Source organism: Vombatus ursinus, unplaced genomic scaffold, assembly GCF_900497805.2.
Source record: "Vombatus ursinus unplaced genomic scaffold, bare-nosed wombat genome assembly UNPS02009205.1, whole genome shotgun sequence".
NCBI lineage: Eukaryota > Metazoa > Chordata > Mammalia > Diprotodontia > Vombatidae > Vombatus > Vombatus ursinus.
The window spans coordinates 55,747,741-55,771,365 of record NW_020948983.1 but is presented as its reverse complement, the minus strand read 5'-3'; the positions used below and the strand labels follow the sequence as shown (position 1 = coordinate 55,771,365).

At 42.3% G+C, this 23,625-nt stretch overlaps 1 protein-coding gene across 1 annotated transcript in view; it reads left to right on the top strand.

The window, feature by feature from the left end:
• The window catches only part of MEGF11 (multiple EGF like domains 11), a 297,384-nt gene extending 278,729 nt beyond the window's left edge, over nt 1-18,655 (top strand). Inside the window, exons 19-25 of the mRNA XM_027851943.1 lie at nt 861-1,094; nt 3,777-3,892; nt 7,049-7,115; nt 7,979-8,080; nt 11,586-11,642; nt 17,556-17,762; nt 18,495-18,655. Coding sequence (XP_027707744.1) covers nt 861-1,094; nt 3,777-3,892; nt 7,049-7,115; nt 7,979-8,080; nt 11,586-11,642; nt 17,556-17,762; nt 18,495-18,655 — 944 coding nt within the window. The remainder of the gene's footprint in view (nt 1-860; nt 1,095-3,776; nt 3,893-7,048; nt 7,116-7,978; nt 8,081-11,585; nt 11,643-17,555; nt 17,763-18,494) is intronic.
• The last annotated feature ends 4,970 nt before the right edge of the window (nt 18,656-23,625 follow it).

Below are 23,625 nucleotides of genomic sequence, written 5' to 3'. Positions count from 1 at the left end.
ACACCTTAACTTATTTGAAATGACTGAGAGTACACGATCCCTGATTCTGTTACAAGACTTTATTAGTATTTATTCGGGTGACAAGAGGCAGTTATACTGACTGTTCTATGGGGCAAAAAGGCAGTAATCACAGGGAGACACACATCAAAGTCATGCTTTGGGGGCTGAAGGGTAATCCACTGAACTCATATTTACACTCCATTCTCCATGTTAACAAACGGGAGTTGAAGGACATTTCTGTTTGGGTTGGGGAATATAAGGATCTTAATTGGCTAATTCACCTTCCTCATCATGTTTGGCTCATGATTTCTGTATTTCTTGGTGTACCCACTAGCATGGAGTCTCAAAAACTGCTGGGGATAGTAAGAAAGCCAGTCTGGGATGAAATATTTGCCACAGAAAAGCCAAAGTAAATAATCCACAAATGAATAAAAAAGAGCTATCTATATTCTTTCCTAAGGCTGTGATGAATAACTCTTGCCTTTCTTATCATTCTTAATACTTTTCAAATGACTTTCATGTATGACTCATTTGATCCAAAGATGTAGGAAGGACAACTGATACCAATTCCCACCCCCCCCCCCTTTTTTTTAACAGTAAGGAAACTGAGGCCTAGAGAAATAAAACCACCCTTCTAGGGTCATATAGCTGCTTTGTGGCAGAACCAAGATAGGATTCCTTGATTCTTGCCTCTAGATATTTTTGTTAATGATGTTAAAAAGGGGAAAATGATTTTAATTAGTAAACGATAGGTGGTATTTAAGTCCCAGAAAAATCAGATTGGGGAAGTCGGAGAGAGGAAAAGGGCAGGAATCCTCCAGCAAAGGCTTATGCTTCATCTCCACACGTCTTGTCCCCAGCTGCCCTCATGATGGAAGAGCTGAATCCCTACACCAAGATCAGCCCAGCCCTGGGCTCAGAGAGGCACTCAGTGGGGGCCGTCGTTGGCATTGTCCTCCTGCTCCTCGTCATTGTGGCCCTCTTGAGCCTGTTTGTTTGGCACCGGCGGAGACAAAAAGAGAAAGGCAATGACATGCCCCGAGTCTCCTACACACCAGCCATGAGAATGACCAGTACTGACTATTCCCTGTCAGGTAAGGAGTGCACAGGGCTGATGCCTTGTTGGCAATGGACCCTTTATAGAGACAGGACCTTCCCAAGATCCTCCACAAAACCCCACAGAGAATGCACAGCTCTGAAACTTCACTTGGCAGAGTACTCCCAAGACGGTATGTTTTTCAAGGGTAAGAGAAACTCTTGTGCTTCCAGGGTGGAGTTTTGAAGTAAGGAGGGAGTTGGCTTAGAGGGAAACTGCTCTCTAAGGCTCTGCAGAGATACTGGATTGAAGGACTGGGAGTGATCTAGGTTGTTGCAATTCTGTTATCCTTTTCCTCCCAAGAATTCACATCTTGTGATTATGCTTGGAGGACGAATTGAGTCAGACATTGCAGGAGGGAGGGAAGAGGAGTACTGAAGCCTGTGGCCTTGAAAGTCAGTTAGGGGTGGTTTTGAATTCTCCTTCCCTTTCCCCACCCCACTGCCCACAAACAATTCCCAGTGCCCCACAATCCATACTGCCTTCTTTACAACCCAATCCTAGGCTTCATTATTACAAAAATTCTAGTTCTCCAGCCTTCTGGGGAAGGCTGGCCAGCCAACCACCCCGACCCCTCGAGGCTAGACCACTGGGTAAAGGATCCATACATTTTTGCTCTTCTCACACAGCCCAGGAAAGGGTAAACTGGGCAGTGTCCCCAACACACGCTTTTTTTGGTGGTCTTCAGTATTGTCAGTCTTTGGTGGGTAATAGCACTAACTGAAAAGTATTTGAAGCTCCCAGAATAAATACTCCTCTGAAAGGTGAGAAGAGTAATAAAAGGGGGGGGGGACACCCACTTGAGAAGACACAGAGCCTAATACTGATTAAGTGGAAAGATGACCTCAATCTGCATCACCACCTCCCATGGAACCAGCTACTTCCTGTTATCTGTATTTCCATATTCCTAGTCATCTTGTGCTTTTTATTTGTTGTTGGTGGGTGTGAGGAATAGAAAGAAGAGACAGAACTGGGAACAGGAAGGGGAGTTTAAGAGATGAGGGCATATTTGGCCAGGAAAAGTGCAAAATCCTATCAAGTACATTTAGGAGACTAGAAAAAGATCTGGGTGACTCACAGCAGGTGAGAGAGATGGATAGTTGGCCAGCCTTAACCTCCCTCAAAGATCTAGTATAGAAATTGTCCCAACCTGCTTCTACCCTTTTCCCATTTCCCAGTATTTATATCTGCCCTGTATCTGCCTTCTTCCCCTTGTGTTGCCCCAAATCCTATCTCTACTAGTCTCACCTATCCCTCCTCCTCCACTGTCTCCCCAACCCTATGCCTCTCCAATCTCTGCTTTTGTTCTGATTTCCATCCCTTAGCTCCTGTCCTTGTCCCTCTTCCTTCATTATATTGCTAGCTTCTCCAATTTTCTTTCCCCTTGCCTCCGCACCCCTCCCTTTAGGGCAGTCAGCTAAGACTTGTTAGTGTGTATATACAAAGCCCTGCTTTTTAATTCTGAATTCACTTAAGGAAACCTCCACGAGGTGTCAGCAGAATCAAAACCACACCTTGGAACACCACAGACCTGTTACAACTTCACACTCTAGCTCTATAAAACAGGATTTGTTTCCCTGAATTGCTTGGGGACTCCTTGTAGACTTCTCCATTTCAGTCAGAGCTGCTTTCAGATAGCCACCCTGCAGCAGTTATCCATTAGAATCCCCCAGAATGCGCCTAACCTGCCTCCCCTGCTCTCTGTAACCAGGCTAGTGGTGAATACTGGTTTCTTCAGGTATCAGCCACAGCAGGATATAAAGGCAAATGGGTTGGGGGTAGAGGCGGGAAGAAAGGTTTGTGATCTGATATTGTACTCTTAAAGCCAGGATGGGTAGAGAGTTGGCTTTGCACTTGGGCAAACCTGGGATTGAGTCCTCCCCCTGAAATATTAGCAGTCACGTAAAGCCTCAGGGCAACCAGATAACCCTGGGAAATATCTATTTAAGTGGCTGATCTGTATCAGTGTATTTAAAGGAAGTTCCTCTACTGGGAGTTCCTCAGGCTGAAGAAATCCCAGGTCTAGGAAAAAACAAAAACAAAAACCAAACCCAAGTTTTAGCTTTTTTGGGCTGCTGCTGCTACTGTTCCTTTAGAAAATCGAGGGTTGTCTTCTTTCTGAGGGGGTGTGACAGTTACTTCTACTTCCCACCAGAAGCAGAGGATGAGAAATTCTTAAAACATGAGAACACTTGTGATGGGAAGGGGGTGAGAAGGATGAGGGGGTTGGCTATGTCCCCAATCCCTCCTGGGGACAAAGGTTCTTCCCAACATAGGGAGGAATCATCCAGACGTGTAATTGACTACTTATTGGTGCCACATTCTCTTTGGTTTTGGGTGAAGGGGCCTGGTTCTGATGCAACCTCCTGAGTCAAGTAGAGATTAGAACATGGCAGGCTCATGCGAGTCATTCCTGTAGGGCACCAGGCTCCAAGAGCATCCTGGTATCATCTTCCCCTCTGGATAGTCTAGTCCATGTGTCCAAAGGAAGACATTCTGGGAGGGAGAGGGAGGGTCTCTAGAAAAGTCCCTTTGGGGCATTTAGGAGCTTGGAGAAATGTCAGGGGGCTGGCGAACTTTCCGAGGCACTCTTGGGTCTTCCCCAAGCCATGTTTTGGGACTACAGAGCCCTGGGCCAGGGGGATGGGGGTGTTTGTGTGATACCTTGTTCTCTTCCCAGATGTGTCTCAAAGTAGCAGCCACGGTCAGTGCTTTTCCAACCCCAGCTACCACGCTCTGGCATGTGGGGTGCCTTCCGAAACAGTCAGTAATTTGGACAGGAACAGCTCCGCCAAGGTACCTGTCATCAGATTTCTGCTCACCCTGCAACTTCCCCAGTCTAGGTCCTCTTTCTTTTAGAAAATTCCTTGTTGGCTTAAGGAGATACACCCCAGAGCTGCTCATCTCTTTTGGGATATACGTAGGCAAAAGATATAGGCCACATGTAAGCACCTACGTGAAACCAATGTATCACAGATAACTGTTAGCTGGTGAGTTCAGTTGGTTGGAGCAACATGATAATGAATTCCAAATAAGCTGGGCTCAAACTTTGTTCCCTAATCCCAAAAGGATAGGGTAGGAGTATGAATGGCTCAGTGCAAAATTCATCCCCACTATTAGAAACAATGCAAAGTTCATCCCCTAATGGAATGTCTTATTTGTACACACACAAAGGCTTAATGACATGGAATCTGCAATAGTCATATAATCCTTCATAATTGCATTCTACTTTATATTTTTCCAAGTGCTTCCAAATTCATTATCACTTTAGATCTTCACAGTCTCTCACAGTGAAGTAAGCAAGATGAGGATTCTTATCTACATTTAACAGATGAGGAAATTGAGACCTAGGGAGGAAATAAAGGGTCTAAGGTCACATAGCTTATAAGTGGCAGGGCCAAGAACCCAGGCCTTTTTACTCCTACTCTCATGTTCTTTCCACAAATCTCTGAGGCTTCTGCAAGTCTCTGACTGCCACGACATGCTGCAGGTAACTTGCACGTGTTGTAACTTCATGTTAGCATTGACCAGCCCAGAATGACCAATTCTGTGAAGCCCCCAATGGAACCAGCCACCTCTTCACTGGTCACTCTGACAGTCGGGTCTTGCTTCTGCCTCACATCTAAGGATGCCATTGACCTCTGCTGGCGTACATGTAACAGGGAACCCAAAACAGTCCTATGTGAGGATAGCTTCCCAATCATCCCATCTTCCTCTACCTGGCCTCTCATTCCGCAGGCAGATATGAAAACACCATGGTGTGTCAGCTAGAAACTGGCCTCTGTACACACACCCTTTCACACCAACCCACTCACATACGTGCACATCTACCTTCTGTACATACCCAAACAGATGTGTATACACACACACACCTCGTGCACATGTATCTATTTATATGATGCCCTTACATATGCATACATGCTTATATGCACATTTCTTGAACAAGCACACATACCCTTTATAAAGCCTATCTCCACATACACACATTTATTTATTTATTTATTACTTTTTGGTGAGGCAATCGAGTTAAGTGACTTGCCCAAGGTCACACAGCTAGTGAGTGTAATGTGTCTGAGGCCAGATTTGAACTCAGGTCCTCCTGACTCCAAGGCTGGTGCTCTATCCACTGCACACCACATTTAGCTGCCCCTTACACACATTTATACACACTTTCACAACACACTCTCTTTGGACATACAAAAATAACCTTTCCTGACATCCATCCCTTACAATTATTCAGTACTTTATTGATATGTGAAGCTGGAACTTCTTTCATCATACTAGAATATCCTAATACCCCCAGAAGTAAGCATGACAGGTATTACAGAAAAGGGAACTCAGGCTACCAGATCAAAATGAATAAATAAATAAGACTAGACCATAATACAACATGGCAATAAGGGTACTACCATGCCCTCCCTGACTTTCTCCATCATGATTAAGTCTGGCATATTGTTTAGGTAACAGCATCACCTAAATGCTAACTTTACTTCAGTTTTGTTGCAGGTATATTCTAAGGCCCCTTCTGTCTCTACATCTATGATCCCCTCTTATAGCTGGCTTCCATAAGAGAGCATGTGATGTGATAGGCAGAGCACAGGCTGTGGAGCCAGAAGTCTTGGGTTTGAACCTCAGCTCTAATACACACTAGTCATGCAACCTGGCCAAGGTGCTTTCCCTTTTAGTGCCTTAGTTTCCTCATCTGTAAAATGGTGTTGGACTAAATGACTTACAAAAGTGTTTCTAGATCTATGCCACATAATCAAGTCAGTAAGCCAGGTGGCCACCCTGGAGGGAAATGAGGAAAGGAGATTAACATATTCCAGAAGCTCTGGCCCACAGTGTCTATGGTGCCACCCCACCCATACCTAGAGGGTTGAGTTCCTACTTCCAAGCCACTTATGGAGGCTCCATTTCCTGACCTGTGAAGTGAGAAGGGCTGAGCCTTGCAAAATGTTTTGAAATTCTCAAAAACAAGATTTACATGAGGCAATATGCTATGATGGCTAGAGAACTGAACTGGGCTCTCATCCTTCAAGTATCTTACTAGTTGTGTGACCCTGGACAGGTCACTTAAGCTCTCTAAGCCTATTTCCTCATGTGACAATAGGGATAATAATAGTATTCCCCCCTCCCAGGCACACTCCCCCCCCCCTTGTTGTAAGGGTCCAATGAGATAAAGGCTGAACAAAACGTATCAGCTTTAAAGCACTATCTTTATTATCATCATCTGAAAGGGAGGCCCCAGAGCATCAGAATAACTCACATAGCACTGCAGCCTCTGCCAATCACTCATTCCCATCAATCACTTCTCTCTGCTTTTATTCTCGATGTGGACCTTCATACCTTCCCTCCTCTTTGAGGTAAGCCCAGGCTCTGCAGTAGCTGAAAGCAAAGGCTTCATCATAGCCAAATAGAGCAGGGAAGTGATTGATGCCAAGTATGGGACCCAGACTTTCCTACTAGGAGACAAATAATTAAACTAGATAGAAATGCATGCACCTAATTTGTCCCCCTACTTGCTTCTCAGTAGAAGCATGATGCACAGGCCATATCAGAGTGATTTATCAGCAGGAGCCACTGTGGCTCTTGCTCTTCAAACCAAACAATCCCCTTGGTCTCCCTGGAGTATGCTTGAGAATGTTTTCTTTGAATGTGCTTCCTCAGTAGCGGAGAGGAGTCTGTCAGGCAAGCACAATGATATTAGGTTACCCAAGCCCTTCCCCACCTCCCTAGCCCCCAAATCCTACCTGCCAGCATTTCTCCATTTTCACCACCAGCAGGAATTATTGTTCTGTGTCTTCAAACATCGAGTAACCAGGGTGGGCAGAGCCAGTTCCACTGGGGTTTGGGGTTTGAGGGTAGGGGACAACAAGGTACTTGGTCTCCTTGAGGGGAGGGGTGGGGGTCTGGATGACTCAGCGTTAACCCCGTCTCCTGCTTTCCAAACAGCTCAGTAACAAATCCCTTGACAGAGATACGTCTGGGTGGACACCTTACAGCTATGTGAACGTGCTAGGTCAGTAAACATGCCCAGTATCAGCCTTTTCCCCCGGGGCCCCAGCCTCAGCTTTCAAGTCCTACCCCATCATCACTTGAAAGGTTCTTGGGGTCTAATCCTCCTTCTCCCAGAACTCCCCCCACTGAACACTTATATTGGCAGAACTTTGGGTTGCTTCTATCTTTTTCATCCTAAGGAAAATTATACAAATCAGGCATATGTCCCCCAGCATATGGTACCTTTTTGGGAAGGGTAGTTGTGGAGGGGAGAGCAGTGAGGACAGTGAAGCTCTCTGCCAATGAAAGGCAAAATGTCATAGGATTTCCTTCAAAGAGGAGGAAGACCCATGGCCCCTCCCTCAAACCCTTATAAGAACTACTGGGCAGGGTTGGGACATATACAAAGTTTTCCCTGAATCACAGCAAGGGCTCTGAATCTGGAAGGTCAGACTGCTCTGTGGACATAGTTAAGGCTCCATGTTTGCACGTGGGCTAGATCAGCATTGTTCTCTGGTAAAGGGGGAGCTGGGATGGAGAAAAGGCTTTTCCTCATGGTCTGCAAGAGGAGGGGTGGCATTTTCAAAATGCCCCCTTTCCATGTCTTGCCCTCGATAAAATCCTCCCCCACAAGGGTGGCCCCTTTGTCTCTGCCTCTCCCAAGCTGCCTTCCTCTTAAAGCCCCGAAGTTTATCACCCACCACACCTTCCCCCATAGTGATGGACAGAGAAGGGGAAGAAAGACACCTTAGTCTCTACTATCAGGCCCACCTCGGAGTGTCTCTTAGAATTCAAACACATTATCTATCTCTCCCTAACTCCCGTATGCCTCATACCCTAGGGGCGCTGGGAATAATGGCTCCTCCCTGTCATTCCTCTCACTAGACTCCCATTTCCAGATCAGTGCTCTGGAGGCCAGGTACCCGCCCGAGGACTTCTACATTGAACTTAGACACCTTGGCCGCCCTGCTGCGCCAAACACACCAGGTCAGATCCCATTCCACTTCCCTACCTTCTATCTCATTCCACCAAGTCCCAAGATTCAGCTCTCCTCCTACACATCCCGTGCTGAGCACCATACCACAGATCAAGCAAGTGTGCCCCGTGCCTTCACCACCCCATTCTGGCTCCTAACTGTTCAGAGTGACCAGTTCCTCTATGCAACTTAGAAAACTAGTCTGGATACTCACAGTAAAGTCTGAGGTGTGGTGATGAAGAGAGGGTACTAACAATCAACTCTGTTACCCACCAATACAGCATCTAGGGCAAATGTTTAATCCCAAGATGCCCTCTTGTCACTACCCAGCATGCTCTTGGGTCCTGTCCCCCACCCCATCTACTCCAAGAAGCTGATGTGAGTTCATAAGATACAAAATTCACATGAATATGAATTAAGCACAAGGACAATAAAACACATGATAATTTCCAGAGCCAAAGCGGGGCTTTGGGGTTTGTGTCTTTTTGCTCCTGTCCATTAGCATGGATAGTTGAGAGTTGGTTGCCAGTCTATGGTTCTCAGGCTCCTAAAGGAGTACCCCAGACTCACTGAAGATGCCACCTGGGATGCCTTCTTTTCCTTCCCACCACCAGGCAGTGGTGACAGTGGGTGCTCTCATCAGCATGCTTGTCACCTTAAGGCCGTGGGGAGATTGTAGCTCAAATGAGAGAATGGGACTAGGGTCTTATTACATTCATCATCACCAAAATGAGCACAAATTATCCATCATCCTTAATGAATATTCATGAAGCACACAGGAATTATGTGCTACAGAACTAGTAACCTGAGAAAGAAAGAAGGGAATAGTCACGTTCCCTAGTATAAAAGAGAAAGGGGAGAGGCTGGAGAGCTAGGAATGAGTAAGTCAGAGGTAATTCTGAAGAAGGAACAAGGGACTTCTATGTGAACATATTCTTTGCAAAGATGTCCCATTGGTCTTGGAGTCTTGACTGAACTAGATCTGCTCCTTGTATAGCTGCTATGAATCCAGGAGGTGAGAGAAGTCTGGGCTCTAGGTTTCAGGTTCCAGAGCCTCAGATTGTTGTTTCTGGGTTTCAGGACCTGGGGGGGATGTATAGCTCACACAAAACGCAGAAGATCTGGTCCTGATTCTATTCCTCTGAGCAAGATCTCCAGCAAACATAGGTACACACAGCCACTCTGACCACCCATGGGTAAATATACCCAGAATAACAGGTAATGCATGTGTGTACAGACACACATAGCACTTTAAGGTTTGCAAAGCATTTTATGTAAGTTAATTCACTTGATCTTCACAACGACTCTATGAGTTAGGGGCAGAAGGTTGGTATCAAGCTCCCAGGCCCATTGCTCAATCCCAAGGTACCCAGGATTTGCCTCAATGCAAACCCACTCAGCTTGAAGGGAGATTAATTCTGGCTTCCTTATGTAGGAGATGCTAAACAGCAAAAAGCAAAGTAATGTTATCATGGTAATCAAGACCAATAGCCAAAATTCCCAGCACATTTTTACTTTTGTCTTATTTTGCCAGTTCTTGGCAGGAGTGATGTTAGATTGTGATTGGCCAGGATGACAGACAGCTTCATAGCATCATCCACTCATATACAGTCTGTGTTGCAGTAGAAGGAAAACTGAAGGAGCCAAGGCATCTAAGTTTTAGGCCTAAATAGCTTATTGTATAACCTAAGACAAGCACCTTAAACTTTCTGGGCCTCAAAGTTCTCTACAAAATGGCAAAATTCATGCCTGACATAAGCAATACCATTAGATGAACCACACTCAACTTAGAAAGAAACTTGGTTCTGATTCTCATATATACACTTTGGAGTTAGCAGCATCAGCTAAGATAGAATTCTCTTCAAAGCTGGAGTCTGCAGCTCTGACTTCCTAGTAATTGGCAAATGAGAAACCTCTACAGGCAGCCGTCATTCCCTTCCTCTCCACCATCAGCACCTAGAGATAGGGTGGAGAAAGCAGTCTCTTCACTATTCATTGAAAACCACCAGGTTATTCCTAGACCGAACCACCTACCTGCAGGGAGCAAGGGTCTAAGAATTCTGGTTTCTAGGCTATGAGTGGAGAAAGACTCAAAGGAACATTCTGTATAGGTTTTCAGAAATCTAGAGTAATCAGTGATATGGGACAACACCCACTAGCAGTGTTGGGAAAGAACCAGGGCTACTCTCTGTGGCTAGGCCCCTACAATGATGCCACCAGATGCTGCCTTGTCCCAAAGGGACCTTTGTCTTTACAAAGATATCTTTACGGTAAATCCAGGAGTGGAAAGTTAGGAAGGATTAGTCTGAGAGGAAGAGTCACGTTGGGGGAATGGTGAGGAAAGATGGCCACCTCTCAAATCTCTTTCTTTGCTTTCCTAAGGGCATGGTTGGGCTCGTCTGATGGTTGGAATGGTGTTCCAGGGAAGGAAGGAAAGAAGGGATTAAGCTGATCAGAAGCATCGTTTTTACCTCTTTGGGCTCCTTCCCATGGACAATGCCACTGGGTACACAGCGCTTGTCCATGTAAGGGAGGTGACTAAGTTATATAAATGGAAGCACTGAGCTTTGGGTAATGAAACCTGTTTGATCTGATCAGCACAAGTAGAGACAGCAAGATTTAGATCAAAGCATATTTAATATTTATATATGGTTTTCACAATTAAAGCCCTGAGACACTCTCTGACCTTGATTCTGAGACATGGTACCTAAGTACAGCAGGCCAGAACTATCAAGAAAGATATCTATAATGACTCTTTACAAATTCTCCATCAAGACATAGGAGCTGAGGGCCATCACAGGATGGCCCTATGAAGGACCATCATTCTACCTTATCCTCAAATCAAGCTCAGGGCTCAAAGCCCCTAAATGTTAGTCATATCTGCTTAAGAGCAGAGCAGCTCATCCAAAGTTGAAACCAGATACATAAATCACTCTTACAGTTAAAAATCACTGCATTTTTCCATAACCAACTCTCAATTACCCATTAGTGGAGAATCCAGAGTGAATAACTGAGAATAGACCATGGAAAGGAAATGCCCATGTATCTATTAAAATCTACTTTTAGATGATCTGTAACAATTCAGGCTCTTCAATGAGAAGCAGAAATTGAGACAGTTATAGCCCAAGTGGGCATCTGGCCCCTGTGCATGCATGCATGAAAAGGTATCTGTCTGCTTTCATTACCAAATCTAAGTAACTTTGGCTTATCCATGCCTTTTCCTTCCTTCTCCTTCCTCTCCTCATTAGCATGGCTAATTGAGAGCTAGCTCTACTTATTTTCATGGCTGGAGCATTAATTTTAGGAGCTGAAAATTTTCTACCTTGAAATAGTGCTATCAGAAACACCTCTGCTCCTCTGGGGGGTGGAAGGGTACTGGGTGAGGTGAGGGATATGATACTGCCCTCCTAGGTAAGAGAGAGTGGGCAAGTGAACCTATCTGCCACACATTACCCTTATACTGCTCACTTACAATACTATTTCTTTCTTTTCCCATTGTATATTATTTTTCTGCAGGTGCTAGTGCGATGGATAGACGTCAAAACACATATATTATGGAGAAAGGCTTCAAAGGTAGAGTATCCGATGCCTGATGTGCCATTAGCAAAGAACTTAGCTGGATTGATTAACACCACAGACCAGACATGGCCAGAAGTTCCTCAAACCTCAGAGAATCGGCACATGTAAAAAAATAATCCACAATGTCCTGGCTCTGGGTAGTTCTGCCCAGGAGGAGCAATTGTAATAATTCATTTTCTTAATTTCAGTTATATCTGCTTAGCAAACTCTTGTGGGTTATTTTTATAAGTACCAACTAAATGACTCCAAAAATGTAGAACACCATTATATCCAACCAATTAGTGTGAGCTAAATCAATGAAAATTTTTGAAATAAAGTCAATCTATTTGCCCCAGAGGCTTCCTGTCTTGAGCTGGCAAGAAGAACTACCTTCTACCTACTAAGAATGAAATGAAAATGAAATGAAAATTATAAATCCTTCATATCCAATGGGGCCCAATCCTCTCTTCCCCTCAAACAGTGACCAAGACAAATCCTGATTACTCATAAGAAAAGAACATCCAAAAGATGAGAAGCTACAGCTATGCTCTGGGCTTAGCCCAAACTACCCCTGAATGACATCAGTCAACAATCATTTATTTAGGTCCTACTATTTGGCAGGTAGGCACTGTGCTAGACAGATACAAAGAGGGAGAGGATCCCTACCTGTCAAAGTCCTCTAAAAGTCCCCAGACTTCTAGGGTATTGAGGAACACCTAGAGCAGACAGAGAGTCAAGAACATTTTCTCACCTCTCCTGGGAAACCTTGTCCTCTCAGTAACATCCACGGCACCTTTCCCAGAATTAGTGACTATCTGTTTTCTTAGCTGTAAAATGAAGGTGATGTTATACTCCTTATCTCAGGGTTGTTGTAAGGTTCAAATGAGATAATGGAAGTAAAGTGCTTTGTACACCACAATGTGCTACATGAATGAGACTAACCTTGACAAAAATCTTATTCCTGAAGGAGGTACAATCAAATAGACCTGGAGTTCACTTCTTGCCTTAGACACTTCATAGCTGTGTGACCTTGGACAAATCACTTGACCTCTCTCTAAGTTTCCTGTCTATAAAATGAGGGGTTGGACTTAACGACCTTTACAGGCTCTGTTGGCCCCTTACAGCTATGACTGACAGATAGTACACTTTCAGCACAAGTTGGGCAGTTACAAGGACTTTGGCCCACGGCACTGAAATTTAGAAGGATACACCAGCATTTCTACACCTTTAACAGCTGTAGAAACAACTGAGCATAGCACCTAGTTTGCAAGAATAATTAGTTAAAATAGGAAGCTACCAGATGACAGAGATTCTTCCCCCCAACAGAGTTCCTCCTAGGCCTGGCCCTGCCCAGCCTGGACTCCACAGCAGCAAATTTGGAGTATCTTTGGAACTCCATCCATGGGCTTCCTCTTCCTCCGCTGAATTTGGCCTGAATAAGCTGATTTAAGGGTACATTTAGTACTGCTTGCTCCAGGCACCGAAACTGCTGCTTACAGCTCTGGTATAAGATTTGGGTTGGTGCAATATTCATTTTATAAGGGCCCAGAACCACCTAGAAATTATGAGGTCATTGCTATAAGAGCATTTGCTTGCTGTTTCATTCTCATGATTTTTGAATGAATTCATTCAAACAGGATGCATGTCCACAGATTCCCATGGGCTGCATTACAACAGGTGATGCTAAAAATAGGCTGGACCACTCATGGAAAGAGGCTGATGCAAGTCCAGACATACTGTTAAATGGATATAAAACTTTTGCTGTGCTCTTATCAGAATTCCCCAGACTTCACAATGGAGAACATTTGAGAATAGGTAACCGCTAATAAGCCACACTCCACAAAACCCAAACTTCGACATAAACAGAGCTGAGAAAAGCAGTGTTTCTTTGCCTAAAAGACAGATGGCTTCAGTCTTCCTTTTTCCATGAGGTGATAATCATTAAGAGGTTAAAAGCCCTTGAAACTATTATCTATGTAATAATCCTATGGTCTAAGTAGTAATGTTTTTCACACGATGATAATACAATCTAGCAGCTAGAGTATTTGGTTTCATTATCATGGATATATATTCAGCCTTTAAGAGGAGAGACAAAGCATCTATATAGAAGATGTAGAAACTAGGGTTTGAGAATGAAGACATAAGAGCAGGAATGCTCTAGAAAAAAATTGGGGCGGGGTTAAGGAAAAGAGAGGATTCCAGAGTCCCAGACCTTATAGAACTATTAGAGATGTGAGATAAAGAGTGAACCAAAACCCAAGCACTTACACTAATCACACACTCTGGAAAAAAACACAAGTAACAATCTTTTTAAACCAAAGGTTTTGGGGAAGTTTCCCCTCAAAAACAGGCAACATTCTTTGTCTCGGACAGTTTCTATCCTCCCATCTAAATATCCTCACAGCATCACAGTCCATCTGTTACCCTCTCTTACTACTCCCCACTCTTACATTTCTTGGGTATTTTGAGCTACCAACATAGCTATGATAATTCCATCTCAACTTCTGTTTTTATGCTCCAAACACTCAACATCCTTCTTTATTCCCCACCCCCTACCAGTGACTTTGCTACATTCTATTGTTACCCTGGCCACTGACTTCTCTGTCTTTCAATTCTTTCAACATGCTACAGCTGAAATCCTTGACCCTGCTTCTCTATCATCTTCTCTATCTTTGTTTGATTCCAAGATCTCACTTCCACTCCTTTTGGCATAAATTCTCATCATTTTCTTCATGTAAAGCTCTTCTCATTTTGCCCAGGAACCTTGCTACATGGACCTGCTTTTCCCCTAAGTTCTACCAACATGTCCCTCACCCCATCCTATCCAAACTCTTCCTCAAAACGTGCGACAGGTATAACTCCAAGGCTCTCAGGTAATCAGGGAAGACTGTGAGCCTGTGGAGATACTCATCAATGCCAGGGTTAGCCCGATTCCCTCTTCTACTCTTCTTCCCCTCATCAGAAATGGATGCCACACTTGGAGAGAAGGCATATGATCAATTTATAAGAGCAGGAGTTTAGGGACAGTTAGGAATTTTGGTCCCCAACTCTACCACTAAACTCTCTGGTGCCTGGTTTCCCCAGCTTTTTGAAATGGGGAGGGGCATCTGGGCCTCATCTATCCCAAGTGTTTGGATTATAAGCCTTTTTAATAAGCAGACACCATGCAAACACAAGGGAACATAACCCATTCCTCACCCCCAGCACGGGCCTAGGCTGTCAACACTGATATTAATCACAAGCGAGAGTGAGTCCCCACACACAGCACTGTGCTCAACTTCCTCTCTAACCTCTTTCCTGGCAAAATGCCTTGAGGTGGGGATCTGGGGAGACTTGAGGAAGTATTTTTAAATAGCTATTTATTTAATCAGGTAGATGGGCAGGAGGGTGACTCAGCAGGGGAAAAGGGGCAGCTTCCTACTTTTTTCTTGCCCTGCCTCTTTCCCAGGCCTGGCATAGCTCGAGACTCACAGTGGAAGGTTCGCAGATGGTCTGGTATACCTCTTTCAGTCCTTACACTTTTCTGATGGCCTGTTTCTACAAGCAGGATTGGGGGGGATAGGGGGATAAGAAGGATGTAGGCACAAAGGATTGGGCCACTGCTACAGCTGCCTTTTTGTTTCTGATTGCAGAGACCTAGAAATCCAACTTTCTAGTATAACTACCTTGTCCATGAACAGACCCATCCCAGGCTTGTTGGAGCAGAATAAAATTATCCACACTTTGGATAACTGAGGCCATTTCATGTCCCATTCTTCTTCAAACTTAAAAAACAAAAATCAAGCAAACAAAAAGCTCTATCTCTTCTCACAGGAGGAAATGAAATTAAAATGAATCAGTTTTGTTTTGCATTGGGGAGGTGACACTCATTCATTAGGCAAGAATTTCAAGGCTGACCCATCTTCATAGATCATATGACTCAACATAGCTTTATCTCATTAATCTTTTACATTTTCCTAGGACAAGTGAGAGTGTAAAAAAAGGGCAGCTGGATTCCCTCCATAAGTCTCAGCCACAGCATAAGGTTTTCTGTTTTGTTTTGTTCTTCGATTCTTGAGGAGGAAAGAGAAGGGATTATGTTCAGAAAACAGAGACTTGTCTGAAACCTCACGTATCTAACTATGTCACTCTTGGATCCCTTAAATTTTGGAACATACATAGCTGAAAGGCACCCAAAAAGATAAAATAAACCTAAGGAAATGTTCAAGGAGAGAATGCTCTACCTTTCTTTGGCATCTTCTAATGAAAGCAAGCAAAGTCAATGAAGTAAATAGTAATGCACCACATATCTGTGGTCTCAGCTGAATTGTGGACTGACCAATTCCCCCCTCTGCCAAGTACACCCATCATCAGAGGTACCTAGACTAGAGCTTATAGAACTAGGAGAGAGGGGACCTCATTTGTGAATCCCATGGGAAGGTGGGAGTAGGCTACCTAGTAGTAGCTCTGGTGAGTGGGACCACCTTGCTCAGGCTACCACTGCTTGAGCTACTAGCTATTCACAATGTGGCCTCCCCCTCCAGCCCAAGGCACAGGCTGTTGACACCCAAACATTCATACAACCCTAAGGAGCCAACTAGATACTTGGGACTGCTGGTCAGTTCAGTCTCCACTATATGGACTCTGGGCAGAGTGACATAAAAGCTGCAGGACCACAGAGGCCTAAAAATGGAAGGAACCTTAAGTTATTGCCCAGCCCAGGGGTTCTTAATGATGACTGTGTCACAGACTTCCTTGGACAGTCTGGTGAAGCTTAATGTTTTTAAATGTCTAAAATAAAATATGTAGGATTAAAAAGGAAACCAATTAAAATGAAAGAGTTATCCAAAGAAACCAAAGCTCATGGACTCGAGGTTAAGAACTCTTGAATCTAGTTCAACCCCTCATTCGACAGATGGGGAAACTGAAGGCAAAGGAAGGCAGGTGATTTGCTTAAGATCACACAGGTAGGTAAACAGGCAGAGGTAAGATCCAAAACCCAGTGTGAATCGTAGTCCAGAGCTCTTTTATTTTCACATCCTATGGAACAATCAGCCCCCTAACTTCCCCAATTCACACAAACAACAAGACCACTACAGGAATGTGAAAAAGCTGAACATTCTTCTTCCCCCCAAGGGGTGGAATTTACTTAGAATAAAACCAAGGATGACTGGGGGGGCTAGGTGGTGCAGTAGATGGAGCCCCGGCCCTGGAGTCAGAAGGATCTGAGTTCAAATCCAGCCTCAGACACTTGACAATTCCTAGCTGTGTGACTCTGGGCAAGTCACTTAACCTCAACTGCCTCACCAAAACAACATCAACAACAACAAAAACACCAAACAAAACAAAAATCAAGGACCCACTGTGGTAGAATGGAAAAAGCACTGTCTGTGTAGTCAGAACATGGGTTCAAATCCTGCCTCTGAAGTTTACTACCTATGTTACTGCAGGCATGTCTCCTACCCACTTTGGGACTCAGTTTCCTCATCTTAAAAGGAAGAGCTGTACTAGATGACCTATGAGGTCCTTTCCAACTCTAAATCTATGATCCTATGGTTTTTCTTCTCTTTAGCATCAAAAAGGCATTACATAAGGTCACTCGCTAGCCTTGATGTTATATGTAGATACTAGACTCTGCCCTCTAGGAATTGATAGTTTGGGGGAGGACAAAGGCTGGGGGAGGGAGGCGGTTTAGAATGACAACAATATCTACTTGGGAATATAAAATCCTAAACCTATCCTAGCTGTGACTTATGGACAATGATCTTGCTTAATGTAATTTTCCCCAAACAGGTTTTCCCTAACAACTCCATTTTCATCTCCTATGCTGAATCATTTTCTATGATGACAGGGTGGATTTTTGAGCTTTCAGCTTTCTGCATGTTTTCCTGCTCATGTTATTTTTCAATGATAACACAAGTCCTAAGAGAACTCCTTCCTGTTCTGCAGATTACACAAAAGAATCTGTAAGCAGCTCGAGTACCTGCTCTCTCAACAGCAGTGAAAACCCCTATGCCACCATCAAAGATCCACCCCTCCTCACCTGCAAGCCCACGGAGGGCAGCTATGTAGAAATGAAGTCACCTGCGCACAGGGATTCTCCATACACAGACATGCCGTCCTTGTTGACATCTAATAAAAATATATATGAAGTTGGTAGGTGTCTTAAATAACTCTGAAATGCAGTACATAAACTGAAATAGAGATAAGGTCCCCTAACCATCCCCCTCTTCTGGAGGGGAGGGAATAAGAAAACTTAATACTGCTTTTACGTATTCCAGGTGGAACTGTACCTCCCAGGACTGCACCTTCTCTCCTGGGCCAAATTTCCATACCAACACTAATCTAAAAAACACTAGGATTAGGATGCAACATAATAAGTATGTATAGCTGGGGAGATGTGTTCCACCAGCAATTTATGTTAGTTCTCAATTCAAATTCATTACTGATCCTAGTGGCCAGATATTTTTCCCTTTAAATCTGAACAAGGATTTGGGTTTGTAAATGATCCATACAGTCACGTTAAGGTTTCACCTTCACCTGAAAAATTAATCAATCCTTAGTTTCATATCTGATAACCTCAGGCTGTGGTTCCATTGACCTGGGAGGACTGACAAAAGCTCCATCTTCAATATGTTAAATCTTTGGGTTGTGATTAAAGCTTAGCATTCTTACAGCACACTTTAGACAGGAGTACCAACATAATAACAAAGTCTCACTTCTAATCAGTACTTAGTTTACAGAATAGCTAACATGACTGCCTTTTGACATGAATTTGGAAACCTCCATTTCCCTCCCCTAGCCTATGTTAAAATAATCCTTCCTCTTCCCCCAAGAGGCAATCAAAGCTAATCTGTTCTCTGAACTCATTTTTCACTATATCCTCAGAACCCACAGTCAGTGTGGTCCAAGAAGGCCGTGGTCATAGCGCCAGCTATATCCAGAATCCATACGACCTACCTAGGAACAGCCATATTCCTGGTCATTATGACCTCCTCCCAATAAGACAGAGCCCTGCCCATGGACCCTCTCAGGACAAACAATCTTAAAAAGGGATAAACACGCTTGCGACGTGCTGTGCTGGACACACTCTCTGATTCACTGAAAGAAGACAATCCTTTGACCTGAAATAATGGTAAACAAGGAACACTGGTACACACCAACTCCTGCTACATGATGTTAAGATCGTTTTTTACACTCTCCACCTAGGAATAATGAACAACTTCTAAAGAGACTGGAATAATTGTCCAATGAAGCTCTTTATATGGTCCACCCCCAAAATAACACTCAATTTTCTGGACTGTGTTGTAACAACACTTTACAAGATGAGTCAACACCAGCTGCACAGACAAGTTGAGACATGAGTGGAGAGTTAGTGGAACATTTTGGGGTTTAAAAAAAAAATCCTGGGGAGAAGGTAAAGGAGAAGTGATGGTGGTAAAGGAAAAGGGGGGCATGTGGAAGGGGAACTACTTTAAAAGCAACCAATCAATATGGCATCTGTATATTTGGGCCATGTCATTACTATACTCATTTCTTTGTATGTTGTTTTTGTTTGGAGTAAAGTTGTTTTATGTTCTTCTTTAGTACAGAAGTAGAGAGATGCCTCGTGCCATCATATTATCAGTGCTTCAAGTAGCTATGACTATATTCTGGTTTCATCAAATCCCAATGGCTCCAAGTCATGGCCTGGTTGTCTCAAGAAGAATAATGTATGTCAACCTAAGTGTAAATCTTTTAATAGTTTAACAGTCTAATTTCCCCCTTTTTTGGTTTAAAAATGGTTATATAGTTGTGATTTTTATAGAAACACAAACATTTCCAGAGCAGCAGCTTTTTTCTGTGTCTAGAGTAATGGTTTCAGGCTAGTTTTGCCAACTGCCATCACACGCAAAATCCTGGCAGTGTTACTCACAGGTTCATTAAGATCTCCTTTGATATAGGACTATCTTTGTACAACACCTCAGTCACTCCACCTAAAAACTAGCTTTCAGATGAGGTTTTAAATAGTCATTTGTGGAACAGAATGAAGGGTACCTACAAAATAACTATTAGGTCCAATTTTTTTTTAAAAGGTGATAAACCTTGACATATAAACTAAGAATACTTGCTTTCAAGCAATTCTTTGTAAATTTTGACCTTGATATAGTACTGAGTCTAAATGTGTAAAGTTATTAGGCAGATGTGGAATTAGAAAGTTAACTGTTTAAAACGTTTGGGAATTTTTTTTTTAATGGAACCAATTAGAACGATCAAAGAAAGAATGAACTTTGATCAGTTGTTGTAGCATAAACAGAACCATAGTAAAAATTAGTTTCAGAAACTAGGAAGAAAATTTTGTACTTTAGAACCAATTGTTCCAAGGCAATGATGACCAAAATTATTGTTTCAATGGGCTAGTGATCTAAGTCTCAGTGTTCAGGTGTAGGTGTACGTCTCAATCTCTACTAATGGCATGATAGGACTTTTAGCAGGTAAGCTGAGGTTCGATCAAGTAAGTCAGAGACAAAGCCAACACTTCAATCCTTACGATAACATTCACAAGAGAACTTCAAGTCAATGGGAAGCTGGGAAAAGAAAAAAAAAAAACCCATATGCCACAACTGTTACCTCATCATTCTCCAACACTGATCCATTCAGAAAGGAGCACTTCCATGGAGTCCACAAAGGAGTAACGAAATGATTAGTGAAGACAGAAATGTTTGTATGTGGAAGTAAGAGAGCTTCAAAGCCCTTAATGCAAATGATAATCGGCTGTATAAAAAATTAATAGTTAAAGCATTAACCAGAGAAAGAAAAAAACTTTTCCATACATAGGTTTAAGTGGAAGCAGATTTTCCCATCATGGGATGATACATAATATTTACATGAATGTTGCATGTATGCATGGGAGCAAATGGGTGATCAGCAATAGCAATTTTATGTTCCAGAAAAGCCTTATAAAATAAAATTCAAGATTTATTTTGTAGATCCAGGTAACTTTTACATAAATATATGTACATATATATATAAATATATATAAAGATTTACCTCAATTTCAGGGCAGCCAATATTCAATTATCTTTATGCTGAAGATCAACAAAACATGGATGAGTGAAAAAAGACTGGTAAGGCAAAACTTAGCCACCATTTGCAAAATCATTTTTAACCTCTGTAGTTATGCTGCTGGTTTGCAGCAAGCAACAGGCTTCAAAATGTCAAATATCATCCCTTCTCCCTTTCCCTAGTTACTGTCCAATAAAGGTATTCATGAACTGGCCAAAAGCCAGAATCCAGGCACCCAGGAGGAGGAAAAGAAAAGGTAAAGGAGCACCATTAACCCGAAATAAGTAACTTCCCAAAGATAATTGAGAGTTGACTACAAAAAGGCATTTCAACCATATAGAGCTATTGTTAGGTAATTCTGTCTAGCATTAGCACAATCAAGTTCAGCTGCCAGCTTAAACAGGCACATGTTGTTTCTGTATATTTAACTGGAAACCCAGAGAGATCCATTCAATTGTTCCAGAAGCTGAATTTTCAACCAAATGAAGTGATGTGCATAGAGATAAAAAGAAAACACACACACATACACACACACACACTCTGCATGACTGCATTAGGTTAGAAACTAGACTATGAAATGGCAATACTTTTTTAAAATAAGGCAGATTTGTAATATATTTGTTCACTGTGCAAAGGTACTGTACCTTGTACAAAATAAAATTAATTTCTCTCAACCTGCGTTTCTCAAATTATTTTGATTTACAGATCATAAGAATTCCTAAATTGCACCGTAAACTGACTATTTCTAGATTCTACTTTATAGAGGTAAAGAGAGGACTAATCCAAACCCTTTGTAAGAATTTGTTATCATAAGCTGATATATCTTAAAAATGAAAAAGAAATGTCTAAAGAATGCAAAGAAGTTCTTTTCTTTGAGAAGGTGAAAAAAGAGTTCAGCACATTTTCCTCATTCTTGAAAAATCTTACATGCACATCAATATCACACACAAGGGCCTTACTAGTCTTCACTGCATTCATAAGGATGAGCAAACAAAGATAACCATTGCAGCTTGTCTTCAGCTGAAAAAAAAGGACAAAAGTACTTCTATGGAATGGAATAAAGGGAAATGTTAGGACCACTTCATTTACATAAATGTGATAAATAGGTTTCCTCCGGCCAAAGTAAACAAGCAGCATAACCAGTTAGGGATATAGCTGCTTTACTACCTTTTAAAACAAAATTCTAATTAGCAAAGAATCTACAGGAATAGTTCTGTAATAAAAATGCAGACACTAAATCAGAGCTCACTGAATTCAGTCCAGTGATACAAGTTTTTAAAATTTATCCCTTGTACTTTCAAAGCTTTTGTATGTAATCCGCTTAAAAATCATACCAAAGTCCTTTGACTTCAGTTTGTAAGACTTGAATGATATTTAAGAAGTAATTTCAGTTTAATACAGTGTCTAAGTAAAAAAGAAAAAGATCATTTTATACCATTGCTAAAAGATTAATATTCATCAGAAACAAAGGGTAACTTGAGGGATCTCACTAATAGATAACTCTCAATAGCAAAGGTTTAATATTTGAGAGAAGGACAAATGTAATGAAGAACTATGGTGCAAAAAGAGTATTTACCAAGAATTTCAGTGCATAAGTTCATTACAAAGACAAGATGGTTGAATATTACTAAATACACTCATCATCGGGGACCACTGCATACAATATTCTTAAACCAGAAGCTGGATGAACATCAGCAATGATATCAATTAGTGACCTATCTGATCAAGCCAAAATTATTTACTACAAAAGATAAATATTACTACACTGTAGGGAAGAAATAAGAAATAAGTAAGCACTTTTACGTGGCAACAATCATTCTCAGAAGTGACTGGTTTTTTTTTTCTTCTAATTAAAATCACACAATGATACTCAACTAGACCACCATCCAAATGAAAGTAGACCAGAATGCTAGGATAAAGTCTCTAAAGCTCTAGACTAGCCCTGTACAACATACAGCCTGCAGGTTGCTTGCAGCCTGCCAAAGCAGCCTGAGGACAGTATTTTGTGCAGGCCTGCTCTAGACTCATACTATTAAGTGACCATTCTTTGTTGGGAGGAGTCAAATCATACTGTAGTACACTCTGCCCTCAAAGTTTTCATTTAGGCAAAAATCACACGAAACACTCTTCTAGGAGAAATGGTTCATTTGATAAAAACTTTTTGTGTATTGCTACATGCAGTGTAGCACTCCACCAATTTCAAGCACAAATATGTCATATCCCTTACTCTTACAAAACTGCCAAGTTGTCTGAGAATGGCAAGTAGTGACCCCAACATTGTTTTCTTTCAATTAACAAGCACATATTATATGCTAGAACTATGCCTGATTTCTAATTGTATTTTTGTGTCATTTCTGCTTTTGGAAGGCAGAGACCATTAGTTGTGTTCTTCTGTAAAGGGTCTAGCATGAATGTTAGCAACCTTTAAAAAGCATGTTCAAGGTAGCTAATGCTTTCCTTTTAGCATGTGTTTGGGGGATGGTGAAAAGGAAGAATATGTTGACTGCAGGTCACTAAAGAAAGGAGGAATGCTGGCCACAGTCCACTAACTCACTGGAGAAATATGAGAAAAGGGAAGCTGGTTGTATGGGGTGAGGTAAGGTTCAGTTTTCAGAGTCAAATTCAATACTGAGAAGGGAAGTAAACCAGTCACCAAGTTTCACTGGCCTCACTGGTGACTGCACCAGCTACCACTAGCCATCATGTCAAATTTAGTATTAGAAGAGCCTTTGCTTGGTCCATTATAGGAGTAGAGGGGAGGGAAGTGAATAAGCATTTTAAAGCACTTATTATATGCCAGGGACTATATTAAGCACTTTACAATTATCTCATGTAATCATCACAACAACCCTGCAAGATAGGTATTGTTATTCCCATATTTTGGAAACTGAGGCAAACAGAGATTAAATGATTTTCCTAGGCCACACAGCTAGTGTCTGAAATTAGGCTTGAACTCAGTTCTCCCTGATTCCAG